General features: G+C 54.5%; 1 protein-coding gene across 1 annotated transcript in view; it reads right to left on the bottom strand.

Moving 5' to 3' along the window:
- Nucleotides 1-16,153, bottom strand: part of ASTN2 (astrotactin 2) — a 354,170-nt gene extending 338,017 nt beyond the window's left edge. Inside the window, exon 1 of the mRNA XM_055802618.1 lies at nt 15,734-16,153. Within this exon, the coding sequence (XP_055658593.1) occupies nt 15,734-16,061 (328 nt within the window). The 5' untranslated portion in view covers nt 16,062-16,153. The remainder of the gene's footprint in view (nt 1-15,733) is intronic.
- Nucleotides 16,154-16,494: the final 341 nt, after the last annotated feature.

Raw genomic sequence — 16,494 nt, 5'->3', positions numbered from 1 at the left:
CTAACGCTTCAAGACACCCACTCATCCTCCCCGAGGGCTTGTCAGACTTACATGGCAAAAAATACACGCTCCGCAACTACCCAAGCCCAAAAGAAAAGACCCTTAAATAAATCTGGAATCCAGGACTGGCAGGAAGACAAAGTTGGGGGTGGAAGAGGAATTTTTGGTGTCTATTTTCTAACGAAGGAACTGCCTGACAGCTCTTCTGCAGCAGACCAGGGCTCATGGCCCTGGAACTCACACAGCTCCCTCAGACATCGCAATAGATTGCTTTTAATTATAAGGCACCTGCTCAGAGGTCCCTGGGTATCTGAGAGAGCGCAATGGAAACTAGACCTTAATGGGAATAAAAAAAAAAAAAAAAAAAAACAAACAAAAAAAACCCACCACCATCAGCACAAGCTGGTGCGTTCAGATGGTTGAAGAAGGGAAAATCCCAAGAAAAGGTGATCAGTGAGTGACCAAGGATGCTGCTTGCCATCCCAGCCAAGAGGAGATGCAGGCACCCAGCAAAGGAGAGGTGTGTTTAGCACTGCTTCACCTGGCACCCTGGACACCTTCTTGTACGCTACAGCTTCATGGAGCGCGGAGCGCGAGAGGCTGCTCTGTGCAGGGGGCAGCGAATGAGCACCTGGGCTGGGCCAAGCGTCCACAGCTTGAACTGGGGAGCTGCAACACTGGGATGGGGATGGGGAGCCAGACACTGAAGAGGCTGTGACAGAGCCCAAGGTGCTGCAAGTCCCCAGACCCACACCAAGCCATTCCCCTCCTAATAACGGTGTTCATGGCCAGCCTTTACCCCCAGCCCAGCTTCCCCGGTGCCTGTGGGTGAGCTGAAACAGTGTGAACCAACAAGCCCTGGGGCCGGCCGAGGAGCAGGGGCAGCCCAGAGTCAGAACCAGAGCCAGCCAGCTCCAGCCTCCCTCTTCAGTCCTCACTGAGAGCGCGCTATTTGGCTAATCATTTATGCAGATGCTTGCTAAACAGCTGTGAAAAATTTGTTTTCACAGACCAACTCCAACTGCAGCAAGCACTGCTGGGGTCAGAAGTGTGGAGGGCATCTCTTGGGCAGCAAGAACAGGACCAGCACGTGTCTATGCTCCATCAGCTCTCCCCAACTCACACCCTCCTCCTCCTGTCCTGCTTGGTCCATCAGCTGCCTGGAGGAAAGCAAGCACCCAACGGGGCAGGGGGCACACACCACTCCTTCTGCCAGGCTGCGCAGGGCTCACCCTGCCCAGCATGCACCAGCAACACCAACAGGAACCACTCACTTCACCACACTGGACACAGGGTCACCTATGTGACGGCCAAAGCCAGCAGCACCTCAAAGTGCCTTCACTGATCTTTGGGGATGGTCATTTTTCATTCTGGCCAGGGAAAGTCTTGTTGAGAACTCTTTCATGCAAACTGTATTTTTCTTTTCTTTTTTTTAAATGTGTCAGTTTAAGATTGTAAAAATACTTTCATCTTCAAAACAGTGTCACAACTCCCCTTCAGCATTTTCATAACAATGCTGCGATTCTGGCTTCAAAACATCTTTCTAAACTTATTGTTCGCACATACACCAAACTTTAAAGCTCAGAACTGAGGGGCTGCAATGAAACTGGAACAAGCCACTCTTTGAATAAAGACAAGTTTTCCTTTTATCTAGTGCTAATTAACAGAAGCATCTCTCCCTCTGCACCAGCCCCTGGTCAGCACTCAGCGTGTCCAGGAGACCTCAAAGGAAAACTTCCCCCTTCCCCCACTGCAGCCGTCTGTGCATGAGACAATTCAGCATCCCCATCAACAGAGGCACTTCCCAGAGGCCAGTGTTACGGAGATGCAGGAGCCCCTCAGGAGCTACTGTGGGACCCTTTCAGCTTGGTCGGGATGTATAGATGGTTATTGTGGCTATGTGCAACCAAGCTGATGGACAAGGTGGATCTCGGTGCCAACCGTGAGACCATTCTCCTGGCCCAACCTTTCCTGCTTACTCGGTTCATGCCAGGAATAAAATCCTCCCTGGACAGCTCCCTAACTGCAGAAATATTTGCATAGAGTTGGAAGAACAAGGGCATGAGAAGCCTGGGGAAATGCTGCACAGCCATTACCAGCCAAATTACAGCTGCAGGTTGTTCCCCAGCCAGGTCCAGAGCACCCATGTCTCACCCGCCCTCCAGCTGCCACAGCCAAGGTGAGAAGCACCATTATAAATAACAGATTTTCTTGAATCTGAATTCTTTCCCCACCCAACAGCAATAGAAGAAGAATATTAACACCTACTGGTTTGCCCTTGGGTGCCTTCAAACTGTTTTGTAGAGTGATCATCAGAACAAGCAGTGATTAAAAACCACAGCCCCACATTCACAGAAAACTCTTTCCTTTTGAACCACAGCAAAAGCATCACCCTCCTTCCCAGCCCAACCTCCTGCCACCAGCAGGGCCCGGGAGCTGCAGAGAGATCATGGGACACGGCACCATTTGGGACACGCTTTGCAGGGAGCTGCTTCAGCTGCGGGCCAGGAAACCATGGACAAATTTGCATCATTCCTGCTGGAGAGAGGCTCTGCAGACCAAGGTCTACTAAACGCTGGGCTTACGTGACTCGGGGATCATCCAAACCAGCAGAGAAGCCTGTCAAGCAGTGGGGAACATGGTTTTGGGGAGGCAATGCAGCTGGGACATGCCACAGGAGAAACACCAGCGGGCTGTTCTGCAAAGGGTAGGCTCTCGCGAGGCTCAGTTTTTCTTCAGCATCCCCTACAAACACCCTGGATCTCGCCCCAGCGCAGGCCCCAGGCTGCCACGCTGGCTCAGCTGGGAGGAGTGCTGCTAACAGGATTTTTTCCTCCCGTTTTGCGTTTAAGTGGCTCATTGCAACACGCTGTAAAACCCTTCATCGGCAAGGAGGGAAAAGGTTTTACAACAGTCTTTAAAGCAAGCCCAGGCAGCAGAGCAAACCTCCCCCAGCACGCACAGTTTTGGGCGGCGCACGTGATTTTGGGCAGTGCACGCACTCCCGGGGAGCAGGAGCCAGCAGCATCCCCGCATCGCATGCTCACGGAGCTCGCATCCTGCTCAAATCCCAGCTCTTGTCCCTGTTCCCGCGTGCCGCTGGGCCATAGCATGTTAAGGAACAGCTTGTCAGCTAAGCAGCAACGGCAGCTGCTACAAAAGCAGAATAAAATTGAGTACAACGAGGAGCAGTGTGTCTGTCGTGCAAACTGCTGCTCCAGCAAGACCCCAAGCTGGCTACGAGCAGCCCCTACAGGCAGCGTCCCCGACCTCCCTCCCCGCTGCCATGCCACCGGGTAACGGATTTTCTCCTCCGACACAGCAGAAGCCAGGAACACAGTAAGGACAACTGTGCTGCTTGTCTGGGAGAGCAAAGAGCAGGAGAGGAAGAAACAGCAAGCGCTGGGATGTGATAAGATGTAAAGCAATGTAACGGAGTTTGTGTCTTCAAGCAGCTCCAGTTTCTTGAATTGTTAAAAGGCAAGGGTGCTGCTAATTAATTAAATACACTTCTAGCCCCTCTGATCGCACTCAGAAAAATTAAAGCGAGAAACACATGGCTGTTGATTCAGGACGAGGCATGCAACTGCAACAACTGCAGTAAGAATGACCACAAACCTTCATCGCCTTTTCAAAGCCGATTGATACTGAAGGCTCTTACTGTCCAGTATCCATGAACTATGCTGGAAACACCACACCCCATTACTGGTGGCCTGAAGGACCAACTCAAAGGGGTCCAGGGAAGGAGGCAAAACTAAAGGAGCTGCAGGTGGCAACACCACACCTGCGCTCCTCAGGGATGAGCATGAGAAGGCTTGGAGCCTCCAAAGCAAGAGCAAATGGATGAAAAGGCTAGCAAGCTTTTGAGGTGTCCCTGCTCCATCCCAGGGAGCCCACATTACAGCCCACAGTAATTCCCATATTCAAATGTGACAAAATAACCTCCTTCGCTGCTGCGTTGTCCCCTCCCTAATCGAGGACCTCTGGCCAGCAGGCACCTCAGCCCTGCCAGCACCACGCACCCTGGATCTCCTGTGCACCAGGATGCATTTAATGGGAACACGTAAAAGCTGCTTTCGATTTTACAGTTTAGGAGCTACACAGGATGGGAAAATACATCCCATAAACAAACTGCTAAACAAAACAGGCTAAGCATGTACCACTCCAAACAAAAATAGACTCGAGCTAACCTCCACTTTTCAAGCATATGCCTCTGATGACAGCTTCGTTTAGAGCCCCTTATCCCACTTTCAGTTTTGAGTTTTAGGCTCTGCCACCATCGACAGCAGGTTCAGATGCCTCCCACGGCCCTCACAGCTCCAGGTAAGCCAAGAGCAGATGCAAATAAACCCAACGGGAGCTGGAGACCAGCAAGGGTGACCGAGGCAGAGGGGGCTGCATTGCCCTTCCCTGCTCCCACTCTGCGGGTGGTGGGAGGCAGCAGCAGCCTAGAGGTTGCCAAAGGCTGCAGGACATGGACACGCCATCAGCTGGCTCAGGAACTGTCTCTGCAGGGACAGAAGGGGACATTGGGTGACAAAAGACTTGCACAGCAAGTATTTCAGGCAGACACTACCAGTCTCCCTACCCAGAGCTGCCCTGGCAGCAGCCCCCATACCCAGCAGCTGAACCCTGCCACCCTGCTTGTGCCCAGAAGCAATTCCTCAAGCACTCAAACTTTCTTATCCCCTTTCTTGGGTCTGCATGGAGGGCACGTTCCCCTGCGAATGCTTTTTCTGCCGAGATCCAAAGCTGTTGAAGCTGCGTGAAAGTAATTCCCACCCACTCCTACTGCCCCAGGAAGAACACTTCTTCGCTGGTTTTGCATAACAAACAGCTACATGCTTTTCCTTTTTCTCCTGAGAAACTCGGGCTTAGAGGAAAACACCCGGTGCAGTGCTAGTCCAAGATCAGACTTCATAAAGTTCCCTCTGCGATGGGGAGGGGGGCGGGGGACACATGCTACCGCAGAGATTAGACTGCAGCCTTTACTGATAACATTCAGTCACCCTGGCAGGCTGCAGCACACTGAGTTTGTAAAGCTCCTCGGGAATCCTTCAAGATGAAAGGTACAGTATGATACGGATGTATTATATCCATGGGCTTTGTTACAGCACACATTTCCTAGCACGGTTTTATTGCTAGAACACAAAGTTCAGCCAAAGCCCAGGGGCTCTTCAGGTGACGAATGCACCCCTACAGCCGCCCTCCGCTCTGCAGGGGTTGAAAAACGCTGGAGCCCCCCGATGTGAACGTGGTAGATGGAGCAGCCAGCACCCTTCCAGCAACAGCGGGCAAGGACATGCCTGCACAGCTAAGGTCAATGTCATCGCTGCTGGATGTGCTTTCAGCCTGCAACATGTTTAACTCCCAAACATGCCTGTCAGGTCCCCAAAATGACACTGCTGTGCTCGGCTTCTCTACGGCATCCCTATTCTTCAGCTGGACCCACTGCAGTGCCTCCTGTCCCAACAGCCATCCTGGGTAAGAGCTGGGAGGCTCCTGTGAGTTGAGTCTACCTTAATCAAGTGGTACCCAGCATTGGCATCCCATGAGAGGCCCTAAGCTGCCCACCTCAAGCACCTCCTCCAGCCAGGAGATGATGGGAGATGTTTGCCAGTGGGTGGCCCTCTGGCTGGGGCATCCCAGGCCACACCGGAGCCTGAACCAGCAGAAGCCCCAGGCACACAGAGACTGAGGTAAACCCCAGCACACTGCCGTGGCTCAGGCCACCTCTCTTGATAAACACCTGTCACTTCCTGGGAGGGAGGGCAGGAAATATTTCCTACTCTTTTTTTGAAGCCTAATTGATGCTTGAAATGCTGCAAATGTGTCTGTGGACCCAGCTTGACCATGGGCTGTCCAGTTTGGATGGCATGGAAGAGAGGGAGGGGAACGTGTATCCACCCTTTGGGTCACCTGCCCATCACCTCGCTCCCGGGCACTTCTCTGTCCAGATTTCCCAAGACATTAGAGGTAGATGAACAAGGAGCACGATGCCAACAAGAACATTTTCAGAGAAGCCTGGAAGGAATTCCCTGGGCTTGTTACAGGGTGGGAAAAAGTGTTTAAACTCCTCTAACTTAAACAGATGAGAGGTACAAAGGACAAGACAGAAGTGTGATAGGGGTAGAAAGAAAAGGGACACATCAGGATGTCCCAACAAGCCGCAGAGCTCTCCGGGGCCACCACCCATGCTGAATCCACCACACAGGTGACTGCTCAGACCCAGCAAACCAAGGTGAAGGGTTCTCCACCTCCCTCCACCCCCACAGAGCAGCCTGTGCAAGGCAGCACTGAGTAACTGAGACTGAGGTGGGAACAATTGGCAGCATCTGCCGTATGTGCCCCTTCACCCCAGGAAGCCCATCTAAGTGGGAAACTTCCCAAGTGAGCAGACCTCACTCTGTGCGTGCCCCTTGAGTAATTAATTAGGTCAGTGGCATCAACTTTTACTCCAGCTCCCATCAGACCCCCAGGTAGCAAGGAGCAATAGGACAGCAAGCATGAATGGAAGTAGAGGCTTTTCAGCCTCAGCACACAGAGCTGGTGCTCCCTGGCCAGGGCAGACAAGCAGCAGGTCCTGGTCCTGGGCTGAAGAAAACATGCTCTGCTCGCCCCTGCTCCCACACACAAACTGTCCTGCGTTTGCCATCACGGCATGCTGCTGATACGGCAGCGGTGCATCAAGAAGCTGATGTTACTGAGCAGTTGGCTAGAGGCAAAAAAAAAAAATTCCTATGCTGTTGCCAACTCCTATTTTCTGTCACTTGATCCCATATTTTAGGGATGTGCTGCACTCCCTGGAACACCAATCGCTTGAGAACCAGAAGGAGCAGCAGGGGAAGGATACGAGCTCTGAACGGCCTTGGGACCAACACAGCTGTGACTGCAGCAGCCGCAGGCACACTCTGCAATGCCAGCTCATGTTAGGTGAGTGCCTTGGCACTCAGCAGCCCTTGGGGCTGGCCAGGGAGCCCAGCTCATGCAGCAGAGCCAGGGCAGGGCTCCAGCCACAGGTGAGGCCACCCCGCTGCCCCACAGAGAGATATAAGAGAGCAGAGAAAGGAAAAAGAACCAAAGCCTCAAAGGTATCAGCACAGCTGAGCTCTTGTGAACATGCTCACGGCCAGCAGCAGGGCTGGGAGCAAACCTGGGGTCCCCAGAGCCTGCACCCCATTATGCAGTCCTGGGGCCACAAGCTTTTGGGAGGGTGGGTGCACATCTGCAGATAGTCCGTGGGGTCTTTGCAGCCAGGGCAGCACCCTTCCATAGGCATATCTCATCAGACTCGGAGAAAGAAAGGTAGCAGGCACCAAAATAACCAGCCTGTCCCCGAAGGCAGGCTGGAGCCAGGCATCCCCTCCGCCGCTCGAGGATGGGGCAAGCACCCAGCCCCGGGGAGCCATGCTCTGCTCCCCCTCTGCTGCAGCTCATTAGTGCAGCTGGCAATACGATTTCTGTTTCATTCTCGTGCACTGGAAGAGCAGATGACGGTGCATGCAAGATGCGAGGCCCAGCGGGTCCCCTCTCCAGCACAGCGGCTCTCCTCTCCCTGCAGAGAGATGCACAGCTAACCTTTCCCAGCTCACCTCCCTGCGTGCAGCTATGCACGCTGGCCTTTGCCTTCCCCTCTAACAGGATCACTCCCATGCACATGGCTGGGAGCAACACCATCAGCTCAGTAATCTTCCTAAATACAGCAGTTACCAGGTGACTGGGAAAAAATCTCTTTTACTGCTGATGCTGCTAATGGAAAATTTCTCCCCTTTTGCTGCTGCTTTCAAAGCAAGTAGCAGTTTCATACAGACTTTGTCTTGCATGGAGATGGGAGAAATGGAAGCACAGAGGGAGGGGTGCAAGACTGGTGAGGAACAGATAATGAGAAACAGAGAACTCATACTTCTGTCTACCTCCTCACCAGCCGCCTCTGCTCCCACAGACAGAGCCCTGGCTCCAAATCTTATCTGCCCCATCTTCTCGCAGGCAGTCACAGCACAACCTCCTCCCGCAAGGAACCCCTCATTCCTCCTTGGACCAGACCACAGCGGGATAAGCACACTGGATGCATTCAAGAGCAGTGCTTCTTGCACAGCATACAGGGAAGATGCCCAAAGGGATCGATGGGCCAAAATCATTTACTCATGATTTTTTTCCCCCCACCTGCCTCCTTCCCAGGAGACAATCAGAAAGCCTCACCCACCCAGCACAGATGCAGGCAGTCAAGATCACTGCTCGTCCCCTCTGCGTGCCATTCTGCTTCTTCAATACCATTAAGTGTCTCCATACTGTCTGGACACTGGAAACCTTAACCACATTAGCTGAGACCCAAGCAGCAGCACAAGCATTCAATTCTTTTAAGTGGCACCATTTCTTAAGCTGGTTACGCACAAGAATCATCTCTGCTCAATGCCGTCACCCACCGCACAGGTAGTGACAGGGCAGGACTGGGGAGCCACAAGGGAAGGCTGCCCGAGGCTCATCATTCCCCATTTCAGCTGGTTGCAGTCGGAGGAGGACACTCCCGACACGAGCTGTACTGTGGGCACTACAGGCGATGAGAGGCTTCAATCAAGACACTTCTATTTTCTTCACTTCTCCTTTCAGTCTCCAACCCCAGCCTACCCCCACACATTGCAAGGCAGTTTGGTGTGACGGTAGGTGTTTCTTAAAGCCACCTGCCATCGCTAACATACACATCGAGGCAGCATAAGATCAATACCCTAATGTTCTCACAAGTGACATCAATCTATTCTCCTCCTGTCTCAGCCAGTCCCATGCCTGAACTCCCGTTACACCAGGAAAGCCCAAGGGCTCAGCCCAATTCACAGCCAGCCAACACCGCACATCAGTGCCGTGTCACTGAGGCAGCACAAAGGCTGGTCCGTCACACAGCCAGGGTTCACACTTTGAGGGCTTAGAAAGGAAAAGACAGCAAGTTTTGGAGGTAACGCCTAACTGTGTGGTGGCACTCTGAGGTCACTCACCTCCCCAGCCCCCACAGAGAAATGCAAGTGCCCCACCTAATTCTGATGAAAAGCACATACTTTTTTTCTTCCAGCAGAAGAGCGATAAAGGTCTCTGGCACACAGACATCATGGAAAAGCCACCACCATCCCATGGGAGGAAGAGGGAGCAGAGGACAGCCCCAGCTGTCAGCCTCTCTGCTACTCGATGGTTCAGCTGCAGTAAACCGGCTCCTCTCTCTATAGTTAATCTTCTGTTGCCACTAGCTGGTCAACACGGGTACTCTTGAAAAGCAGCAGCTCCCCGAGTACAGCCTGCCACTCAGTTACAGACTCCCAGTTTTAACTGGGGTTCTCACCCCAGAAAATACCTGAGATGAAGCAAAAACCCTGCAAGTCCACACCCCACCGTGCTGGACCAGCTACGCTCAACCTTGCCTTTGGGGACGGAAGCAGTCATCTGAGGACAGACCCATTTTCATGGGCACTTCGTGCCTACAGCCTTTTGGGATGTTACAGAGCTCGCCTCTCCTGCAGCAGCCCCAGCGGGCACAGCTCGAGCTCAGGACCCACATCACTGGTACCACCCCACCCCGAGCCGGGCCCTCCTTCCTTCCCCTTCCAACTACAAGAACCCAACGGCCTGGAAAGGTTAAGTAATCACATAGCTTCACACGAGGAGGGGAGAAAATTGCTACCAGAAGGTTCTCCCCTTTCCTACACCCTCCCCAGGCAGCCCAGGCACAGGGGACCTGGCCCTGACCCCATGGCCACACACAGCTGTGGGTGGGCATGAAGGGGAAGGGAAGCAGTCATTGCTCTCAGGTCTATCTCCCCCCCCAGCCCCCATCCCAAGGAGCCCACTGACACATCTTACCTTCACTGTACAGCCTCAATGAGGCTTTTTGGCTCCCTCCACTTGCCTGGTGGGAGATGTGATACTTTAAACCTTGGGAAGAGCCAGACAAAGAAAAATAAACAAAATAAAAAAAAAAATACCAACACTTGATTTCACCCGACCTCTGGCCAGATATGCAGTGCAGCTTGTCAAGTCTACCAGGAGGCAGTTAACAGCAAAGGGAAGTGTTGAAAGCAAACTTTGCTGTTGGCTCTCTGCAGAGACAACCCAGTTTTTAGATGCTGTGCCCTGATGAGTGGAGTCTCACGCCAGGCACAGGCTCTCTCTGCTACCCGCCTGCTGCTGCTGCATCTCACGGGCCAACTCAAAGCAACGAATGGTGCTTCCAAACAGTGGCATCAAAAGGCATCAGTGGCAGCCACGCTCCCTAGGTAACCCTCCAGCTTCTCCACCCTGCTGACAAAAGCAAGGGTGGCAATCCCCTGCTCAATCGCTGTCCCTTATTTCAATGCATTCTTACCCTAAAGAGGAGAAGTTTGAGTTACAAGATGGCTTCAGGAAAAGTTAAGAAAGAAGATAAAAGAAGCAGCGCCGAACTGCTGAGGAGATGGAGGAGCTGCACAGCTTCAAGAAGTGGGGGATAATGAGCAGCCACACGCAAGAGCCACGGTGGAACACTGGCAACGTGGATGCACAAGCACCCTTTCTGCCACCCACCAAAACAAAGCACCTCGTAGCACTGCAGATGCCCGTTAAACAGCATCCATTAAAGCCATTTATGAGAAGTGTATAGTAAACTGTTCTTACGTAAGCCACTACCGGGTAAAAGCAGTGGTGAAAATTTGTCTGCCTCTTTCCTTCTCTCTCCTCTATATATATCTGCTCACACATAGACAGAGCTCATCTAAATTAGCTCGGAAGCTAACTGCCTTCATTCCCTGAATTGCACTTAAAGCAGGCAACGCTGCTCATGGAGCAGCTATTGTACAGAACACATGGCTGCTGACTAAATCAAGATACATACCTTAGAGAGACCTCATTGTACAAGAATAAAGTCAATGATAGGCTGCACCATTCGCCAGCGTAACACTAGAAGAATTAAAGGGGAAGGGGGGGGGGCAGGGGAGGGGGGATACCGCAAAGCATCAGTTGTATCCAAGGTTAAGGAAAGGGCAGGATGCTTTTTCAGGGCAGGAGATGCACAGCAATTCATATGCACTGGTGGCAAAGTTACATTTGTCATTTCCTGCCACCGCTGCGCTTTGATGGGTAATTTTATAGTAATGTAACTGGGTGGTAGGGGGCGAAACGTCCTCCTGGTCTCCAACGCAAGAGAGAAAAAAATAAACCGAGGCGCAGGAAATACAGAAACTGAGAGAGCCGGCTGAAGGGCCGCTGAGCATACCGTTCAGCAGCAGGCCCCTGCCACAACCCGGGAAGGATGCGACGCAGAAGCAAAGTTTCCTGCCTCAGTTGGGAGATGAAGAACCCACTCCCTGCTGGCCACCCACCTGCTCGCAGGGGGCTGCGTGCGGGCCATGTGCATGTGGGCTGCATGTGCCTGGGCCATGTGCACATCTGGGCCGTGTGCACGTCTGGGCTGTATGTGCATATGTGGGCTGCACGTGCCTGGGCCGTGTGCACATCTGGGCTGCGTGCACGTGCCTGGGCCGTGTGCATGTAGGCTGTATGTGCCTGGGCCCTGTGCACGTGCCTGGGCCGCGTGCACATCTGGGCCGTGTGCATGTGGGCTGTATGTGCCCGGGCCATGTGCACATGCCTGGGCTGTGTGCACGTGCCTGGGCCGTGTGCACGTGGGCTGCATGTGCCTGGGCCGTGTGCACGTGCCTGGGCCGTGTGCACGTGGGCTGCATGTGCCTGGGCCGTGTGCACGTGCCTGGGCCGTGTGCACGTGCCTGGGCCGTGTGCACGTGGGCTGCATGTGCCTGGGCCGTGTGCACGTGCCTGGGCCGTGTGCACGTGGGCTGCATGTGCCTGGGCAGTGTGCACATGCCTGGGCCGTGTGCACGTGGGCTGCATGTGCCTGGGCCGTGTGCACGTGCCTGGGCCGTGTGCACGTGGGCTGTATGTGCCTGGGCCGTGTGCACGTGCCTGGGCCGTGTGCACGTGGGCTGCATGTGCCTGGGCCGTGTGCACGTGCCTGGGCCGTGTGCACGTGGGCTGCATGTGCCTGGGCCGTGTGCACGTGCCTGGGCCGTGTGCACGTGGGCTGCATGTGCCTGGGCCGTGTGCACATGCCTGGGCCGTGTGCACATGGGCTATATGTGCCTGGGCCGTGTGCACATCTGGGCCCTATGTGCCTGGGCCCTGTGCACACCTGGGCTGTGTGCACGTCTAGGTTGTATGTGTCTGGACCGTGTGCATATGTGGGCTGCACGTGCCCAGGCCGTGTGCACATCTGGGCTGTGTGCATGTTCCAGGCTGTGTGCATGTGTCCAGGGCATGTGCACATGCCTAGGCCCTATGTGCCCAGGCCGTGTGCATGCCCGCTGTGTGTGCCGGGGCCATGTGCACACGGGCTGCATGTGCTGCGTGTGCCCGGGCCGTGTGCGTGTGTTCTGCGTGTGCCTGGGCCATGTATGTGCCCACTGCGTGTCCCCGGGCTGCGTGCGTGCGCGCTGCGTGTGCCCGGTGCCGGGGCTGCCGGCAGAGCCGGTGCTGCTGGCGGAGCATCTCCGGGCTCCCACCACCCCCTAGCGGGCTCCCGCGCGCCACTCGCGACCCACGGACGGCGCGGATGAGCCCGCTGCTGCTGCTGCTGCTGCAAGCACGCCGTGGGCCAGGGGTCGTCTGCACAGGGATTTCCTAGCGCTGCTCTCTCCCGTCTGTCATGCAGCAGCTCCTGCAGACCAGGCTTCCCTGCAGGCAGGGGTGCAACCCTGCAAGCTCTCACTTTATGCACTTATACTTACTTATGCTTAAATTAATTAGATGTCGTATTGCCAGGGAACAGAAAAAGTTGCTTCCTCCCTAGAAGGAGGAATCCCTTAAAGAAAAGGGACACGGAGCACTGCACATGCTCTGTACCAGCCACCAACTCAGAGCATCTATCCCCTCAGCCTATTTTAACTTGGTCTGCCCTTAAAAAAGAACCAGCAGAAGCTGTGGCGCTCGGGGCATGGGTTAGTGGTGGACTTGGCAGTGTTAGGTTTGCAGTTGGGCTCGATCTTAAAACCTAAATTATTCTATGACTCTAAGTTTCACACTGCTGCAAACAAGGCTCTGGCATCTGCGAGCCTTTAGCTACAGTTCCCCCACCCTCCTTTAGCACAAGAGAGGCACAGGAACCACTCCAGCGCCAGAAGACATATTACACTGGGAGTTGCTGAGCAGGCCCAGGACTACAGACTGCCTACTTAAACACAGGTAAGGTTTTATTTTGTGCTTCCTGGCCTGGAATGACTTTTCAGCCCTGCAGAATGGTGTAGCCTCAATTTATTCTCAACTTTTTTTAATTCACAGTCCATAGTATAAGCACCAGGAGTCAGCTCTGCCTGCTTTATGCTTTGCTTTTTTTTTTTTTTTATAGTTTCAAAAATCCCTCCAGACTGCCAGCCAGGGTGGCTGTCCTGAGGTGTGCTTTAAGAGGTCTTCCTAACCCCTCCTTACGCCACAAAGCCAGAAAGCGGTCTCTGCTAGCAACATCAGCTTGCTCTCAGACATCTAGGAGCCCTCAACACATTTGCAATCAGCAGGACATCAGCTCTTTATGTGCCTTCCTGAGCTCAGGCCCAGAAAGCAACTAAAGGTTTTCGGGAACGTGCATAAATACATATAAACATCAGAAATCACCTAGTGATAAGATTTTGGCAAACAGAAGCCAGCGTTCAAATCACTCCCTGCCCCCAAGTCACCCCGAAGCCATCCCACTGACCTCCTACATGTAACGTGATTTTCACCTCCAAGAGCCCATTACCAGGCGGCAGCAGCTCTCAGGTTCCCAGCGACGAATGAACTTAGAAAAGGATGCAGGGGGGGAAAACCACCACAGAAAACTCCAGCCTTACTTCCTGCCAGCAGAAATCCTCTACACAGCACTCGCCCAGAAAAGAGTTAACTGTGAGCAAGACTCAGTTGCCACACCAGGAGATGGGATGAAATGCAACAAATTTGAAATATCAGAGCATCCACAGCAATTCACGAGCTAGACCTTGGGAAAGGACAAGTGTTTTACCTTCTCTGGAGGCAACGTGCTGATTAATTTCAGGACTGTGATGAAGCTATCCCACCATGGGCAAAGCTTCCATTTATCTTCCAATCTGCCTGACGCCTGTGGGTTCAGGGAAACAGGAGGGGATGTTTCGGGGTCTTTTGTCTATCAAGGGGCAGCAGAAACCCCCAGAGTTTTGCACAAGACATGCTACATATTCAACAGTCATGCATAACCAATATCCCAGGCAAGCAAAAGAGAATTTTTTAGATCAAGACATGGTCTTTTTACTGGCAGTTACTCACAGAAATAGGATTTGCTATACGAGATCATGTCTCTGATCTATCAAGACAAATTCCTCTCCTCCAAATTGAGCTATTACCTAAGCTATACACAGAGGGGTTTCTTTGCTTTCCAATATATTTAGATCAGTGCGCAATTCACACCTGGTCCCTGAAGAAAGTGTACTCTAATCTGAAAATTCAACTCTGTGAACCATGAAACTTCTTGTTACTTTTAATCACTGTAAGGTAAATGTCATTCCTACTAAATCAAAGCTTTGATTTTCCCCTTTTATTACTTGAAATAGAGTACCTGGTTTGTTTGGGATTTTTGCAAGTGACCAACCGTGTCTAAGGAAGCCACACTGCAAAGCCAGAACCCAAGAGGCTCAAGAAGTACCATCAACTTATCCATTACGGGCACTTGCTACAAGAACGCTTCACAGAAGGTAAAAGGACAGGACTGGGAGGCACAGCCAGGCATTTTCCTACCCCGGCACATAGCACCCAGCACAAGGCAGTCGCTTCCACAGGCCAGGGGAAGGGACTTGCGGTGGGTGCCCCAGCCAGCCTGCGGCGGGCACACCTCAGCACGCCAGATGCATGCAGGGCGATGCACTGGAAGCCACAACCAGAGGTGGGTGTCAAGCAGTATCTCGGACCCGACGTTAAGCAGGTACTCAAATTAACCTCCATTCAGGCACCAAAAAGCAGAAAGCTAGTGGATCAAGAAGAGATCAACAAAAAACCTTGGGTGACCCGGCAGAGTAAACACCGCGCTGTTCGTGCGGCATTCCGAACAGTTCCCGTGGAAGATGCCCAGGATGGTTAAGGCACAGAAAAAGATAAAAGTGACAAGAGACGGCTCGGGCACCCCAACTGAGCCAGCAGGATCCGGCATCAAGAAGTACGACAACAGAATTATTTCTAGTCCCATCCCCCTCCCCACAGAAGCTGAGACAGGAGCAAAGTCTGCAGGCGGCTGCCACAGACCCAGGCGCTGGAGTTGTGCGTGAAGCAAGAGCGAGCTTCGGGAATTAAGACGAAGCATTTATAAAATCAGGCTCTGGCTAGAAAAGCAGCCTCTCCTGTTCTCCCAGGCTCGGCGGTACCTCCTCCAGGGCTAAGCGTTCAAGTCGGAGCACAAGAGGCAGCACCCATCACTTTATAGCCTGAGTGGAGCTGCTCTACTCCCAGGGCTTCCAAGAGGGAGCAACCCTCAGGCCCTGCTAAAAAATCCCTCCCCAGCAGAAAAAATAAATACATATATAAACAAACAAACAAACAAACAAAAAAAGCCACCAGGGTGCAGCAAGGGCAGGGTTAGAGAGCTCCAAAACACAACCCAGCAGCCCACGGCGAGGGGAGGCTGAGCAGAAACCCCGGCGCAGCGGGGAGAGCCCGGGGCCGCCCGTCCGCAGCGGGATGCCCCGGGGACAGGGGCAGTGGTGCCTACCGAGGGTGAAGAAGGGCAGCTCGGTGTTGTCCAGGTCGTCCTGCACGGCGACGCGGCCGGGCAGCTCGCTGCGGACGAAGAGCAGCAAGCGGGAGTCGGCGGCGGCGGCGGGCGGCGGGGCTCCGCTCCAGCTGATATCGTTCTCCCGGAGCACCGGCAGCGTGGACACCGTCACCGTCTTCACTCGGCAGGGACCGGGGGTCTCCCGCGACGCCGCCGCGCCGGGCCCGCCGCCCAGCATCACCGGCGGCGGCAGCAGCAGCAGCAGCAGCAGCAGCAGCAGCGGGGGCGGCGCGGCGGCGAGGCGGCGGCGCGGCGGAGCGGCCATGCCGGGCCGGAGCCAGGCGCAGGAGAGCCGCGGCGCGGGGAGGCGAGCGGAGCCGGGCGCACTGAGCCGCCCCAGCCCGCCGCCGCCGCCGCCGCCCGGCCCCGCCTCTCGCCCCGCCCCGCAGCCCCCCGCCCCGTTCCGGGGACCCGCCGCGCCGCCGGACCCGCCGCTGCTCGCGGGGGAGCGCCCGCCCCCGCCCCGGCACCGAGTCCCGCCGCTCCCCGCGGCGGCCTGACCGGCTGCGCACCGGGCCCCGGCCCGCACCCTCCCGCTGCCCCGGGCGCCTCGCCTCCTCTTCCTCGCCAAACCGGGCTCTCTGCCTCGGGAGCGTCGCCTCCTCTTCCTCAGGGAGCCCGGGCTGCTGCCCTGGGCACGTGGCCTCTTCTTCCTCACAAAACCTGGCTCGCTGCGCCAGGAGCATCGCCTCCTCTTC

This window comes from Falco peregrinus, chromosome 1 (genome assembly GCF_023634155.1).
Source record: "Falco peregrinus isolate bFalPer1 chromosome 1, bFalPer1.pri, whole genome shotgun sequence".
Lineage (NCBI taxonomy): Eukaryota > Metazoa > Chordata > Aves > Falconiformes > Falconidae > Falco > Falco peregrinus.
This window is presented reverse-complemented; position numbering and strand designations above follow the sequence as displayed.